This window comes from Echeneis naucrates, chromosome 11, assembly GCF_900963305.1.
Source record: "Echeneis naucrates chromosome 11, fEcheNa1.1, whole genome shotgun sequence".
Lineage (NCBI taxonomy): Eukaryota > Metazoa > Chordata > Actinopteri > Carangiformes > Echeneidae > Echeneis > Echeneis naucrates.
This window is the reverse complement of record NC_042521.1, coordinates 15,758,452-15,772,750: the sequence shown is the minus strand read 5'-3', so window position 1 is coordinate 15,772,750 and position 14,299 is coordinate 15,758,452. Positions and strand designations below refer to the sequence as shown.

General features: G+C 38.5%; 1 protein-coding gene across 3 annotated transcripts in view; it reads left to right on the top strand.

Annotated features, from left to right (window-relative positions):
- The window catches only part of ctdp1 (CTD (carboxy-terminal domain, RNA polymerase II, polypeptide A) phosphatase, subunit 1), a 64,691-nt gene that overhangs the window by 1,201 nt on the left and 49,191 nt on the right, over window positions 1-14,299 (top strand). For 2 of the 3 annotated variants that reach the window (XM_029514941.1, XM_029514943.1), the window contains exons 2-8: window positions 1,153-1,236; window positions 1,979-2,072; window positions 2,649-2,777; window positions 4,114-4,264; window positions 5,083-5,173; window positions 5,556-5,722; window positions 10,578-11,621. In XM_029514941.1, the coding sequence (XP_029370801.1) occupies window positions 1,153-1,236; window positions 1,979-2,072; window positions 2,649-2,777; window positions 4,114-4,264; window positions 5,083-5,173; window positions 5,556-5,722; window positions 10,578-11,621 (1,760 nt within the window). Of the gene's footprint in view, window positions 1-1,152; window positions 1,237-1,978; window positions 2,073-2,648; window positions 2,778-4,113; window positions 4,265-5,082; window positions 5,174-5,555; window positions 5,723-7,267; window positions 7,271-10,577; window positions 11,622-14,299 lie in introns of all 3 variants that reach the window. The other variant, XM_029514942.1, reaches the window with a different exon arrangement.

Below are 14,299 nucleotides of genomic sequence, written 5' to 3'. Positions count from 1 at the left end.
TTTCTGAAACTCAGTGACGTGAATTTGGAGATGCAGGGCAAAAACACACAACAACAGTGGAATACTGTTACATAGCATAAACAAAACTGCTACTCTGAAAATGATCACACTGTTAAGGTGATTTGTTTATTCCAAAAAGGTTGTAGTTTATTGCAACCTGTAATTTATTGCAGCTTACGTTTATTTGTTAAACAAAAGTTGCAGTTTGTATTAATTAGAATGTGTAAAATAAATTGCCATGGATTTTGAAAGCAAAACATTTGTCTGTGTATCTGGGGTGGGGTGTGAAAGTTTTCTCATCAACCAAAGGGGGCCCAGCAGAAAAAAATTTGGGAACCGCTGACCTCATGTAAGAGGGGTAACTCTTTTTGAAACATTTGAGCTTTATTTTTCTTTTTTTTTTCTAGATACAATCAGTGAACGTTTGCATCTCTGATCTGCTGTCACACCTGTAAGAGTTCTCTCAGTAAAGCCTTATTCTGACTTTAAAAATCTATTCTACTTCTTTTGACAGCAACCCTCCCTCACTCAAAAACAGTTCAATTGCAGTTAACCAAATTTTTTGAGTGACTACTTAGTAAAATGAAATGGTATCAACATTTTGGGTTATAGCATCAGAAGTAAGAGGATACCACTCGCATTAGGCAAGACACAGTAATTACACAGTTTGAGTATGAAGAGAAAATATTAACCATTTGTAATGTCTTTAAGAGAAGGTTTCCTATACATTTATAGCAACAATAACCAGCGGGGCCTGCTACGCACACAATTTAGTAATATTTTCCAGGGCTGTAGCCTGTTGGATAGCATTAGCAGTGGAAACCTTCATCTTCAAATTGCAACCAATCACCATGGGGAATAATGCTTAACTATTCATTCATTTTAATATGGATGTTTAGTTGACTTGATTTACAACTTCTTACCTGAAGGAACAACTGTTAATTATGAACAATATTGACTGACAGAGTTGATATTCAGCTTACATATAGCCTGTATGAGATGTGTAGGATGTGTCACTCAACAAATTGCTTTTATCTGAGGGTTTGATGCCTCAAAATAAACCTTTCATTTAGGATACCTTCTGGAAGCTGTAAATAATGCACTATTACTGGATGACTGTGGTAACACCAATGCTTATTTTCTGTTTTACAGGGGTGTCATTGTCAGAATAGAAGAGTGCAGCCACCCGATAGTGATGAAGGGCTTATGTGCTGAATGCGGCCAGGATCTGACACAGTAAGGAAGTGGAGACAGTCATTGTTCAAGATTTAAACTGAAACAGATGCATTTTCTTATGCAGTTCAAGAAAGATGTGTGACACTTCCTCACACATTGACCTTTCGCAGTGCATTGAGCTGATTGTAAAATGTCACTTTCATAAGATAAAATTAAATATTTGGAAATTCACCATTGCACTTGATGCATTTTCATTTCAGTCAGCAAAATGACAATTTTAGGGCTCACTCATTATTGCTCTTTCTGAAAACATTTTGCTTAAAAACAATCAACTGTACCACTATTGATGGTAGATTTTGTTTTATTTTAATGCCATCAGGTGGCACCAGAGATCAAGCAGAGAGAGCTGAGCGCAAATGTTCACTCTCCAGTTTCCTCTTAAATGCAGTCAAATCAACATTTAACTTGAAAGATGCATGATTTTATTTATTTATTTATTTATTTTTTATTTTTTTCTTTCAATAATTCAGACTTCACTGCATCTATGGTAGCACAGAAAACAACAAAGAGTCACTTTTATGTATGATCGCAACCTGATTCATGGACTGACAGCCAATAACCAACCAAATTATTGTTAACTGGATTACATTCTGCAACTGTTTGCTCCCATTAAACAAGTAAACAGAGCTCACTTTCAAATTTAGATGTTTATGCAAAACTTCTTTTCTTCTCAGTCACAAAATGTTCAAGGACCTAAAAGATTTATAAACAGCATAATGCATGGCTCCTACTTTTCTCTCAGGCTGCAGGGCACAAATGGGAACCAGCAAACTCCCATCTCCACAGCAACAGTCTCCATGGTGCACAGTGTCCCCGAGCTGATGGTCAGCTCAGAGGTGAGTCATATGATGGAGACACCTGGAAAATAGGGCTGGTGGGTCTCTATATACCTCACATTTATTCCTTCGTCAGATCTCTGTGTGCTTCTGGAAGCTCAGACACCTCCTGTCACTGGTTTATGTATAAATGTGGACTGTCCTGTCTAATATTTAGTGTCATTCATTCAGAATGAATAATTAAGTGAATACTGAATGTCATTCAGAGACTTGCAGAAAAAGGATCATTTTAGGTGAAGGTTTTCATTCTGACAGCTTAGTAAATGTGTGATATAATACTGCAGAATCTTTTATTTTGTCCAATATTCATGATTGTTAATTTTTATGTGTGCCTTGCAGTTATGCTGACCTATCCATGAAATAGTTCAAGACAACTTTATCCGTCCACATCATCTTCAATCTCTGTGCACATATTCTATATTCGAATAGAATAGGGACAAAAAGCCAACAATCTTTTAGATTCAGTTTTTCTTAATTCTATGCCAGATAGATAGATGTAGAAAAATACAGAAGCTTTAAGTGGGGATAGCACTGATTTTGGGATAAATTTGACATTACATCCATTCACTCCAACAGCAAGCAGAACAATTGGGCAGAGAAGACCAGCAGAGGCTTCATCGGAACAAAAAGCTGGTCCTCATGGTGGATCTGGACCAGACCCTGATCCATACCACTGAACAGCACTGCCAGCGGATGTCCAATAAGGTATTAAAGCTTGTATTTTATCTCTGGTTTGATATTTATTTATTTATTTATTTATTTATTTATTTATTTATTTTAAAATTTTTGTTCAATGACGCAGCATTTGCAATGTAAACACCTGGTCTGCATTATTCGTCTACAGACATTTTTATATGTACTTTCATATTGTTGTCATTGTTGTTATTTCTGCATTGTTATTTTTTTTATATATCCTTTTACTTTTACCTATACTTTTTGTGGTTGTTGTTTCAGCTGGTTCTCGAATAAAGGAGAAGTTGTTTGTCATTTTCAGACATTTCTTTTTTTTTATCGACTCCAATAATCGTTTAATCAAATTGAAGAAAATAATCGATAGATTAATCCATTACAAAAAACTTTGATTGTTGGAGCTCTAAAGCAGATGGTTTTAGTTTAGCTCTTTGTGATTCAGCTTTTTATATATAAAAGGAAGGAAGTGTTGATTTCAGAAGTTATATGGGCTCTATACATTTTGATGCTGTTAGCCTCGGTGGCATTGGTTTTATACTACAACTTTTTTTTGTGTGTGTTTGCTATTTGTTGCTGGTTTAATTCTGTCTGTTCGCAAGCTCCCTTAGTTTCAAGTGAAGTGGATTCACTCAGGGTTATTCTCCTGAGGGAAATCAAGCCTTTGTCTTATCACAAAGTCTGAGCATAAGTGATGCAACAGTTGGTACATGTTTTACTCACATTTGCGATCTATTTGTCGAAACTATTTTTTAAAATTACTGTTTATTTTTGTTATCATGTTATCTTTATTCAGAACACAGCTGATGGTTGGTTGTCCATAGAAAAAAAATGGCAACCGATAAGAGATGCGAATCAAATCAAAACAAAAGAATCGAAAATTTACACAGGGGCTGCAAACGAAGCTGGTTGTTAAAGAAAACTGTTCTCACCAATCATGGAGAATCATTGCTCCTACACATGTATCCATATATTAGAAATATTAGAGCAGAGGGGGTGACTACACCAACATTGGCTCTGCTGCTTCTGGAGACTAAACGACAGCTTAATATTATTGTTATAAGCCACCATGAGTCTCTACATATTGCTTCTTCTGTAGCAGGGCAACAGGCGGGCAGTAGATAGCATGGGTACCATAAGATTTACAAATTCATTGACCCTATACTGAACTTACAAGCCAAGATATTTTTTTGTGAGGCTAGCTTTGGTTGGTCATTGGTAATTTTTATCTCATATTTTTTAAGAGAGGTGCAAAAGCCAGGAAACTTTATCCTCCTAACTTCCCATCATCGTCTCATGCTTGTTTAACCAAAGATGTCATCTCTCAGCCCTAAACCTGTTTTATTTCTTCCAGGGCATTTTCCACTTCCAGCTCGGACGAGGAGAGCCAATGCTCCACACAAGACTACGCCCGCATTGTAAAGAGTTCCTGGAAAAAATTGCCAAACTCTACGAGTTGCACGTCTTCACGTTCGGGAGTCGCCTTTATGCACATACCATTGCTGGTACTGATCAGCATTTTTCATTTTCCCCCAAACTTGATGAATTCAGCGTAGCCAACCTTCTTCTTGTGCTGCCTCTTTGTGTCCACAAGAGGGAAGTGTCTGCTCATGGTCTCTATTCTGGCTGATCCCATGTCTTGTAAAATCAGCAGGGGTTCAAAGTTTTGAAACAATTAAGTGAAAGTTCTGCATCATAATGCCACAGTTTGTGTCTTCACCTGCTAAATTGTGGTGTTGTTTGTTTGTTTGTTTGTTGCATGAAACTCAACCTAGTTTCATGCTAGTTCTTAGTCTTCAATGAAAATATGTCAGTTTATGATGGAAGACTAGATTATACTAAAGTGTAGTTAGTGTGTTTTTTGGTATTCAGGCGGCAATATTTCATCATACTGTAGATAATAGAGCAGTCCTGGTTAAGTATGGTTCTACTGCCATATGATGAATGCTTAATGCATTTTGAATTGGATTTTACTGCTGGCTCTAATGCATGGTGGTAGACACGCTTCAGAGCAGCTCCCTGCAATTGATAGCTTCTCTGCTGCTCAGAGAATCCAACTGTCTTGCTGAGGCAAGAATCTCTCTAGTTCTAGTCAAGGTTTCACAATGGCTGTATTTATCTGTGTACTCTGAGCTTCTCATTGAATCAAGTTTTGAAAACTTTTTTTTTTTTTTTTTGAGAATGTCTCCATAAAAGTGCAGTATAGCATAATATATAAGCGGAACACCCACCCTGTCCTCAAAAAAGAAGCTGATGAGTTGGAATAAACAGGATGAAGCATTCATATTTGCTGTTCATATACTGTTTTATCTCTCTTTTTTAGGCTTTCTCGATCCCGAAAAGAAGCTTTTTTCTCATCGGATCCTTTCGAGAGATGAGTGCATTGATCCTTACTCCAAGACGGGAAATCTTAGGTGAAAATTACTTTCTAGCTAGATCAATTGTTTGCAGTTTGGTTTGTGGTGACCCTGCACCTGTTAGGGTTAGGGTTAGCCCCCCCCCCGGAAAAGAAAATGGACAATTCATCAATTTCTTACATGATTATATGATCAACACTGCCTGTTGGCAGCAGTGAATTCACGCATCTCAGCTTCTGTTTGTGCCATGAATCATTTGTTGTCAGTGAATATGTCTGTAGAGGCACACAAAGAAAAGGAATTCGTTATTCACTCTCAATGTCACTTATGAATGCTTGTCATTGATGTTTACTAACAAACCACTCTATTGAAACAACACTACAAGAAAGATAAATAACGGTTAGTCAGACCTTAAATATCAGTGCATTTTTCCTGACAGGAACCTTTTCCCTTGTGGAGATTCGATGGTATGCATAATCGATGACCGAGAGGATGTATGGAAGTTTGCACCCAACCTCATCACTGTGAAAAAATACATCTACTTTCAAGGCACAGGGGATATAAACGCTCCCCCAGGATCACGGGAAGCTCAAATGGCCAAGAAAGGTGAAGTACTCCCATATGTTTCATACGTTTATGCGTTTGTGGGGGAAAAAAAAAAGACCTCTTTGATGACACAGTTGCTGAGAGTTTATTCAGCACAGAAAGTTTATTCAAGGGGTCAAATGTGCAACTGAGGATGCACTGTAGAAAGATTTGTTTCCACCACCCTGCACATGTGAGAGGCTGTAGTTAACAAGTCCAGCCAGTCAATCCAGTTGCCTTGTCGATATTTGGCTGCTCTTAAGAGTGAATACAGAAAGCACTTGCTGACACACATCCCCTCTGCTTCTTTATGTCATGTTTTCACGCACAATAGACATTCTAAATAATCCCAAAATGTACTCAAATATTGACGCATTAAGCAGCAATTGTTGAAAGGACAGTACAGCATGATGTGATGCAGATTTCACATTGATACTTCCTCACACAACCTTTCTGACCAGAGTTCTGATGGTCATGAGATTCCTGGAAAAGTTAGGAGGATAAAAAAGAAAAAATGTTTTCCATGCTTGGAAATAGTTTGGAATGAACAGATTTATTTATTTATTTTAGAAGTTACACACAATACATCGCAGGGTCAACACACAGAGACAGACAGAGACCAACAACCACTCACACTCAGACCTACAGACAACTAAGAGTCACCAGTTAACCCAAACATGATGTCTTTGGACGGTGGGAGAAAACCCACACAGGCACGGGGAGAACATGCAAACTCCACACAGAAAGGCCCCAGGTCAGGAACCGAACCCACAACCTTCTTGTTGTGGGGCAACAGCACTATGCCACAGTGCTACCCTATGTAAATTATTTCAATAATAATTCTACAACAGTTGTGCTGGCTGCATGAACGTCATGTTACTAGTGTCACATGCACAAGCAGCAAGAGGAAATTAAGTAAGCAAGATACTCATTGGCAAAATTATATAGCTAATCATGCAGCTTAAGGCAGAGGCAGACCCTCGTTGCACTGAGTGGAAGCACTATCTGCACTATCTTGATGCTACATGTCTGACTTGTGCCCAAAGCATATTAGGATCAATGTAAATGCAAACTTGTTACCTAGTGATTTTTCAGAGACAATTCTCTTGCCACTTTGTAGTGTGAATCAGGCATCAGGCACTATTATAGAAATCTCTATCAGAAGAATTTACTACACACATAATATCAATGTTTGCTCATGTCATGTCTTAACTGAAAGTTGCAACATTTTTTTAATTATTATTATAATTTTTATTTTTTTATCTTTTCATTTTGCATCAGCATAAGAAGCTATAAATGCAACACTGATATCACATTGAGTGCAAACCAGAAAAATAAAGTTGTGGGTTCTTTAAAAAAAAAAAAAAAAAGACAGAAATCATGGCACTCCTCACCGATAGTTTGTGCCTCTGTGAATGCCCAGATAATAGTTTGCTTTCTACCTCATTAATGCATGAACTTAAAATAATTGCTGTTAATTTGATAATACAAATAATAAGACTTTTACTTTGCATTAGCTTAGCATTAGCATATTCTGCTTAAAGACAACAAACACAGTCTAACCAGCTGGTTGTGATTAACAATGTTTGCAGTGTATAGGTGCCGTGATTAAACAGGAGGAGACACAGACAGAAAGTCTGCTCCTCTTCATGGTTGTAAACAGGATGTTCCAACCTTAATGTGGATGTGACGGCATCTGGGAAAGCAAAGTTCATACTCTTTCACTAACCCACTCATAAAGCAACATAACCCCACTCATGGCCAATTTCACAGGGTGATGACAGGGTAGTCTGAGTCTGGATAGCATCACCCAACCCTGGTAGAGTTAAAGAGAATCGCAGTCAGGTGATTTCTCTGTTGGTTTATCACTGTAGACAAGCCCTGTCACATTCCACATAACACGATTTTGTGTTGCATAAAGGGTGCCTCAAAATGTGTGTCTGTGTGTGACTGTGCACACTGTAAACTGTCAGTCAGTCTTCAGTCTTGAGATACAGCAGAGTAAATCGAATAAGGAATCTTTGTTTTTGTAAATGGATTGAACAGTGTTGGAAAGTTCTTGTTTGTTGTTGTTGTCTTTTTGCCTACAGTCTAATTTGCAGTGTTTGTATGCTGAAGGCTGGCGTTCACTGGCCCGTGTCTGCTTTAGCACGCCCTATCGCCTCAGATTACTTAGCTGACCTCTCCTGTCCATGCAGCCCTGTGATTTGCACTGACCTGCTTACTTGAATTTGTTAATACTGATGGTGTGGTGTATGTTGGTGCAAGTTTTCCAGTTCACCCTTGGCTCACAGCAAAATGTGTTCTGTTGCCTATGAGTCCTTAATTCTCCTTTTGTTCAGGTTTTGCTGGTCTAAGTATCAACACCACTATATGGGTAAACACTCTGTGATGTTGACAGATTATCACGCAACAATTTTATTTCACGCTTAAACAGAGGCACATGCACCAGAGTGACTCAGTGCACCGAGAGAAATCTGATTTGTCTCACAGGAAGATTCTCCAAGTGTTTGCTAACAGGTGCAGCTTCCTGAGCTGAAATTTTGGTTAACCCCTGGCCCAACATAACAGTGTGAAATGGTAGGAGGGTTATCACCGGTCCTCCAGATGGTATTAATGCTGATGCTTTGCTCACTGTGGATTGAGCTGTAACCATCACTGCTAGGGAAGTTGCACGGTTTCAAGCAGTGCATGTAATATTGATTAAGCGGAGGGAGTCAGTAAAATATGTTTAAAAGTTTGGAAGTAAGGTTTTTTGGGGGGAATATTTGTTGTGGTTAAGATGGTAATATGCAAAAAAATTAAGAAGGTTCATAAATATTATTTAATGAATAATAGGATTACAGCACTTTATGGCATTGCTGTAGAAATAATACCCGAAATATTAATAAAGTAAAGTAGGTTGTGTTACACTAATTTAACATTCATAGACAGCAAAACTTTGTTTTAATTAGATAATCTTAATTTGTAAACAAGTTTTGTGTGTGTGTGTGTGTGTGTGTTGTTTTTTTTTTAATAAACCAAAAGGACCACACATTTACTGTGGTGGTCTTTACATTGTGTAGAAAAGTTTGTATGATTAGATTAGCTGATTTACCTAATTTTCAAAATGTTTAAGTTACATCAAGAGATTACATACATTGATATTAGATTAAAAAAAAAAAAACAGCTACCCCGATTTTCAATTCAGCTTTTTAGTCTTTCATTGCTTTATTAATTAATTTATTTATTTTAGAATGATTGAATAAACAATTTTTAAAAAGTGCTGTGACTCTTTGATAGGGAAAATAGGAATAGGGTTAGTTTTAGTCAGTCCCCTCCAGAAGCTGTTTTCATTTACATGCTTATGTTTCTGTTGTGGGACAAAAGAGTATGACAGTATGAATTAAAGTGTGAAATAGTAACAGCACTGAATGACCTGGCAAAATAAACTGTTTTGCAATAGGTAATGTTTACTTTTAAAATGATCCCTTAGAAAAAGATGTATGCTCATTCATGTTAGCTTTCTTTCCATTGAATGAGAAGGGCAGTTATCTATTGGCGAAAGCTAAGGTTTCTCCAAAAAGGCATTCAAATTAATAAAATGAGATAAAATATTTATAAGTGTGTGTGTATAACTTTATTAAATCACAAAGCATTGTGCTGGCTATTTAGTGATAGTTGGGTTTATAAGGAGAATCCTTGTCTGCTGCAGCCAAAAAAAAATAAGGACCGCTAAAGTGAAAAGTAGTTTACACTAATTAGAGATCTGCAAGATGATAATCTTTGCTGAATACATGTTTCAGCCTGTTTTTTTTTTTGTTTGTTTGTTTGTTTGTTTGTTTTTTTTGTTTTTTTTTTGTTTCTTTTAGGGTTCTATTTTCAGGATGGGAAATCTTGCGAGATGACATCAAAATCCTTCATTCTTTAGCTCATCCGTGTCTCACCTCACCTATTGTCCACAAAATGTGCAGCTTTTGTCACTGCAGTGAATCTTCCTGGGCTTCTGGAAGAACATTTCCCGCGCATATAAGTCTGAAACTTCTGGCCCATTTATTGAGATTCGCAGGCAGGCTGCTAGATGGTCCCCTTGCAGCCTGTTGCGGATGTTTGTCTTGGCCTGCAAACGCATTAACTGTTAGGCTTGAAAAGTGATAGCTGATGGCTTAAAATAGAGATAGCATAGCTGCAAATCCTATTGTGAAAAGTATTTATTACCCTGTTCATGGTTGAGAAGTCCCTCTCGCAGTTTACACTGCTGAGTGCTGACTATCTATCTTTTACTTATGCAATGTATGTATTTAATTACTTGTTTAATTATTTACCAATATCAGTCTTGTACAGCCAGGGGGAATATTTCCCCTCTGACAGCCAAGCTGGGTCAAAGCCCGACATGCGGTGGTGAGCAGACTTTTGCTGCAGGTCGCTGCTTGGACCTGGAGCAGGAGAGCTACTCTGGCTACTACTACCAGAGGAGCGACTGGTGTTGCCATCATCGCCCTGTGAGCGTTTAAAAAACACTGATATTTTGCTTTGCTTTTCTTGTGACATTTTTTGACACTTGCTGGCGGGAGTTTGCTCACCTGTGTGCGCACATCCACCGTGTGTGATAAAGAGTGCAGAGGAGAACTGTGCGAGACAGAAACGACATTCTGTCACGTACATAAAATAAAAAATCATATTACTATGTTGTTTAATAATAGCACAATGTAGCTATAGACATGTTATATAGGAAAATTTACTTTAAATGACATCTGTTGTGGTCTGGCGCTATATAGAAAATTAAATTATATTAAATTAACTTGCCCTTCTGGGGGGGCGCCCCCATAATATAACAGTAGGGGAAACACTGAGAAGCGACACGATTCTGATGTATTTTCATGTCTTATTCCAACAGGAAGTCCCACAAATCGGCCTGCAGACAGCACAGAATCAGCAGGGATACCTGGTGCGGAAGAACAAAATAATGGCCTCAGGAAAAGGGTCAAAGACCACAGTATTTCTGGAAAGGACGAGTCAACTACGTCTCAGTCTTCTCAGGGAATACCGATAAATGAAAGGACTCATTCCACAGCGGTTGTAGAAGATGAATCAGGACAAAGTAAAGAGTCTGTGTCTGAGAAAGTACCTGAGACAGGATTAAGAGAATCTCAGGAGAGCGACAGAACTAATGTAAAGGAAGATGATTGCAACAGGATACAAGAAGCCCAGGAAGGTGCCAACTCATCAGTACCCAGCCATGACTCAAATAATTTGGACTTTGACCTTTCAAGTGACAGTGACAGTGATTCCATAACAGATAAGCCCCCATCAGAGAGTGACAGTGAAGGGAAATTTTGCAGAGCAAAGAAACCTGGACAGGAAAGACTTCCACAAGAACCAGTTATTGGAGAAGGGGCAGGGTTAGGGGACAGTAAAGGTCAGGGGGAAGGAGAAAACAGCTCTGATGTAGTAGAACCTTCTGTAGTTCTTCTGCCAGACCCCGAGCTGGGAAATGGCTGCTCAGATAGGAGAGAGCCAGAAACAGAGTCACAGAACAGTGAACAGTCTGGGGTCACCATGGGGGAGGAAATGCTGGACCAGAGCATGGAGGACGAGGAGGAGGATGAAGAGGAGGCTGACAACGACCAGGACGATCATCTGATTTACCTGGAGGAAGTGCTAGAAAGGATTCATGCTGAGTACTATGCCCGCTATGAGGCCTACCTGAAGAAAGAGGCCTCCGAAACGCCGGACATCCGCAAGATTGTCCCAGAGCTGAAAGGCAAGACGCTGGATGGCACAACAATAGTCTTCAGTGGTCTTTACCCAACCAACTACCCCATGGAGAGGACCCGTGAGTACTACCATGCCAAAGCACTGGGCGCTAACATCGGCAAGAGTCTGATTTTGAGCTCCCAAGATTCCAGTCGGACGACACATCTCATCGCAGCAAGAGCTGGTATGTAGAAATCCATCCAATACATTATCAGTGTTACACAAATCAATTCAATGTCCATTTTATTATGGGCCCAATTATTATTGGTTTTTTTTTTTGTTTGTTTGTTTGTTTTTGTTTACAATATGTGTACATAAAATAATTGCTGGTTGTGATTTTTCTGACATGCACACCTTTTTATAATCTTCCAATGTTTAAACATTCTTAAAGTATTTTTAATTTTAATGACCTCTGGGTCACTGTGATTTGTATAGTTAGTTGGCACTGTTGAAACTATAATAGTGGTCGGTTATTATTATTGGTTATTCCCCGTCAGTTGTGGAGAAGAAAAAATCCAGAAGTTCGGCTTCTCACTTTCTCGTCTCGCAGCACAGGTAGACAATGTCACGTCATTTTGACATCCTAACAGCAGTGTCAGACAAAACCGACTAGCATGAGAGAATATACATGTATTATTTTTACCATTTAAGCAGCTGTTTATAGCTATACTGTAAAACCTCTGAGGCAACAGCAGTGGAATGTTGTGTCAGCATCACCAGTATTTTCTTATGGCGCTAGTGGCACTGCTGTCAGTAAAAACAACTGTCAAAAGCTGAAAGGTTTATTTATTTATTATTATAAAACCAAGCAGTTAACTTATTTATCAAAATAACTGTGAGGTGAATTGATAGCTGCAGTCTTAAAGTAACAGTTGTGTTGGCATAGACCTTTGTGTTCCTCCTCAGCTTGTTTTGAAATTTGAATGGATTCACTCATAGTTCCTTTATGCTGCTCCTTCTCTGTAATTAGGCTTATCTGATTGACACAGACATAATTTACTGCATCAGACAGTGAACCATGTGGATGCCAGAGGCTGTGTTTGTGTAATGGCAAAAGGACTTGGACTTGAGACACCTGGATTATCTCTAGGCTTAAATTCTGTGGTAACTTGTTTATGCTTGTATTTATTAAGCATCTTGAGCACATAACTATCATCAACTGTAACTCTGCATTTTCTGGTACAAATAATACAACACAGTGTTCGGCTTTTCTCAACACTGAAAGTGCCGACTCTATTGGTGCCAATCCAGTTTAGCCTCTGCAAACAAGCACAGGAAATGGCATCGTTGCCTTGGAAGCCTGCACTGTTGAGAGCAGCACTTGGCAATCACTCACCTTGTACATCAGGAGGGAAAAATCAGCAGTGTGAACAGTCATTTATTTAAATAGGCAATAACTGCATCAAATGCCTCTCTGTTTTGCCAGAGTGGCGAAATTCTGATTCATCTGCAGCTCACAAAGTAATTATGTGGAGTATGTAACAAACAGCAACTCTACAGCTTGAAACCATTCAACACATGGATCTATTAAGAAGAAATTGAGTGAATCCTATCAGAATTGCCCAGTTTTTTGAGCAGATTTGCTTAAATTAGTTTGTTTTTTGTTTCCCAGAGAACAGGAGACTAATATAGAGTCATGATTGAGGAAAAGTTGGGGGGGGGGGGGGAAATCATACATCTCTTTGACCTTCCAAACCTTGTTGGACCAAACCGATCAAAATATAGCAAATGTAAATATGTATTAGGAAGAGTCATTCCACAGATTTATAGTTCTCAGAAAAATGTATTCACTGGACATGGGTGTCATATCTCGAATGCAGAGGCCATTCCACACTAAAGTTGGTACACACCTTACTGCTGTACCCGGGAACACTTTCACCTGTTGTAATTGCATCTGCCATGTTCCCTCCAGCTCCTCCAACAAATCAGTGCCGAAAGTACAATGACAGTGGGCTATTCCTCCGCAAGCTCAGTTTCCAAATGTCTGTCATAATAATACAATTTACTTTTTATACATACAGTAATTAATGCTGCACGTTCATGCTTTATGTGACCAGGATTGATAGATGATGGTCAATTTATGTTGAAGGGGCAATGTAAATGCATTTAATGTGTGTTTGTGGTACATCCAAACAGGAATACCATTGTCTATACATTTATTTTTTTTTAACTGATAAATAAAAAATTGAACAAAAACCAAAAATTAAGTGGGTGTGAACTGCTCCAGCAATATGGCTGTCTGAATGGCAACATTAGTCCAGACTGAAATAGCTCATCAACATTCATGATCTGCAAAGAATAAATGTCATTAAGGTGAATGATGCGATAACTTCACTAACAGGTCCGCGTGTCAATCTGCAACTTGCTTTATCTTATGCTAATTATAATATGTTAGCACACTAACATGCTGTCATCCCTGTACTTGTGTAACACAGGCTTGTCAGCATCATCACAGTGAGAGCAAGCGTTTGTGTTAATCTCAAAGCGTGACTCTCACGCTGATCTGTTGCAACTCATATAAATTGCTGTGTGGCTCCTGCTGCAGTTTTATTGCCGGCTCTGTTTCTGTACATCCAGATTGTAGGACACTGGAATCTTGGATCAAGTTTTCTTTTTCTTTCTTTTTTTTTCCAATGGTTGTGTTATATTCAAGTTCAGCCTAGATATTGAAAAATTAATTGAAAAGCATTTGTTCAGTGTAACACTGTTGATAAGATGAAAAAGCGACAACTTAACATCTTTTCCCTCATGAGTGTCAGGTGTGAAAATAGACACCGAATCTCTAGATCACCAGAACCACCGATCAGGGCCAGCATGTTCCAGCAACTGTAAATATCAATATCCAAACAAACCTTTGATTGT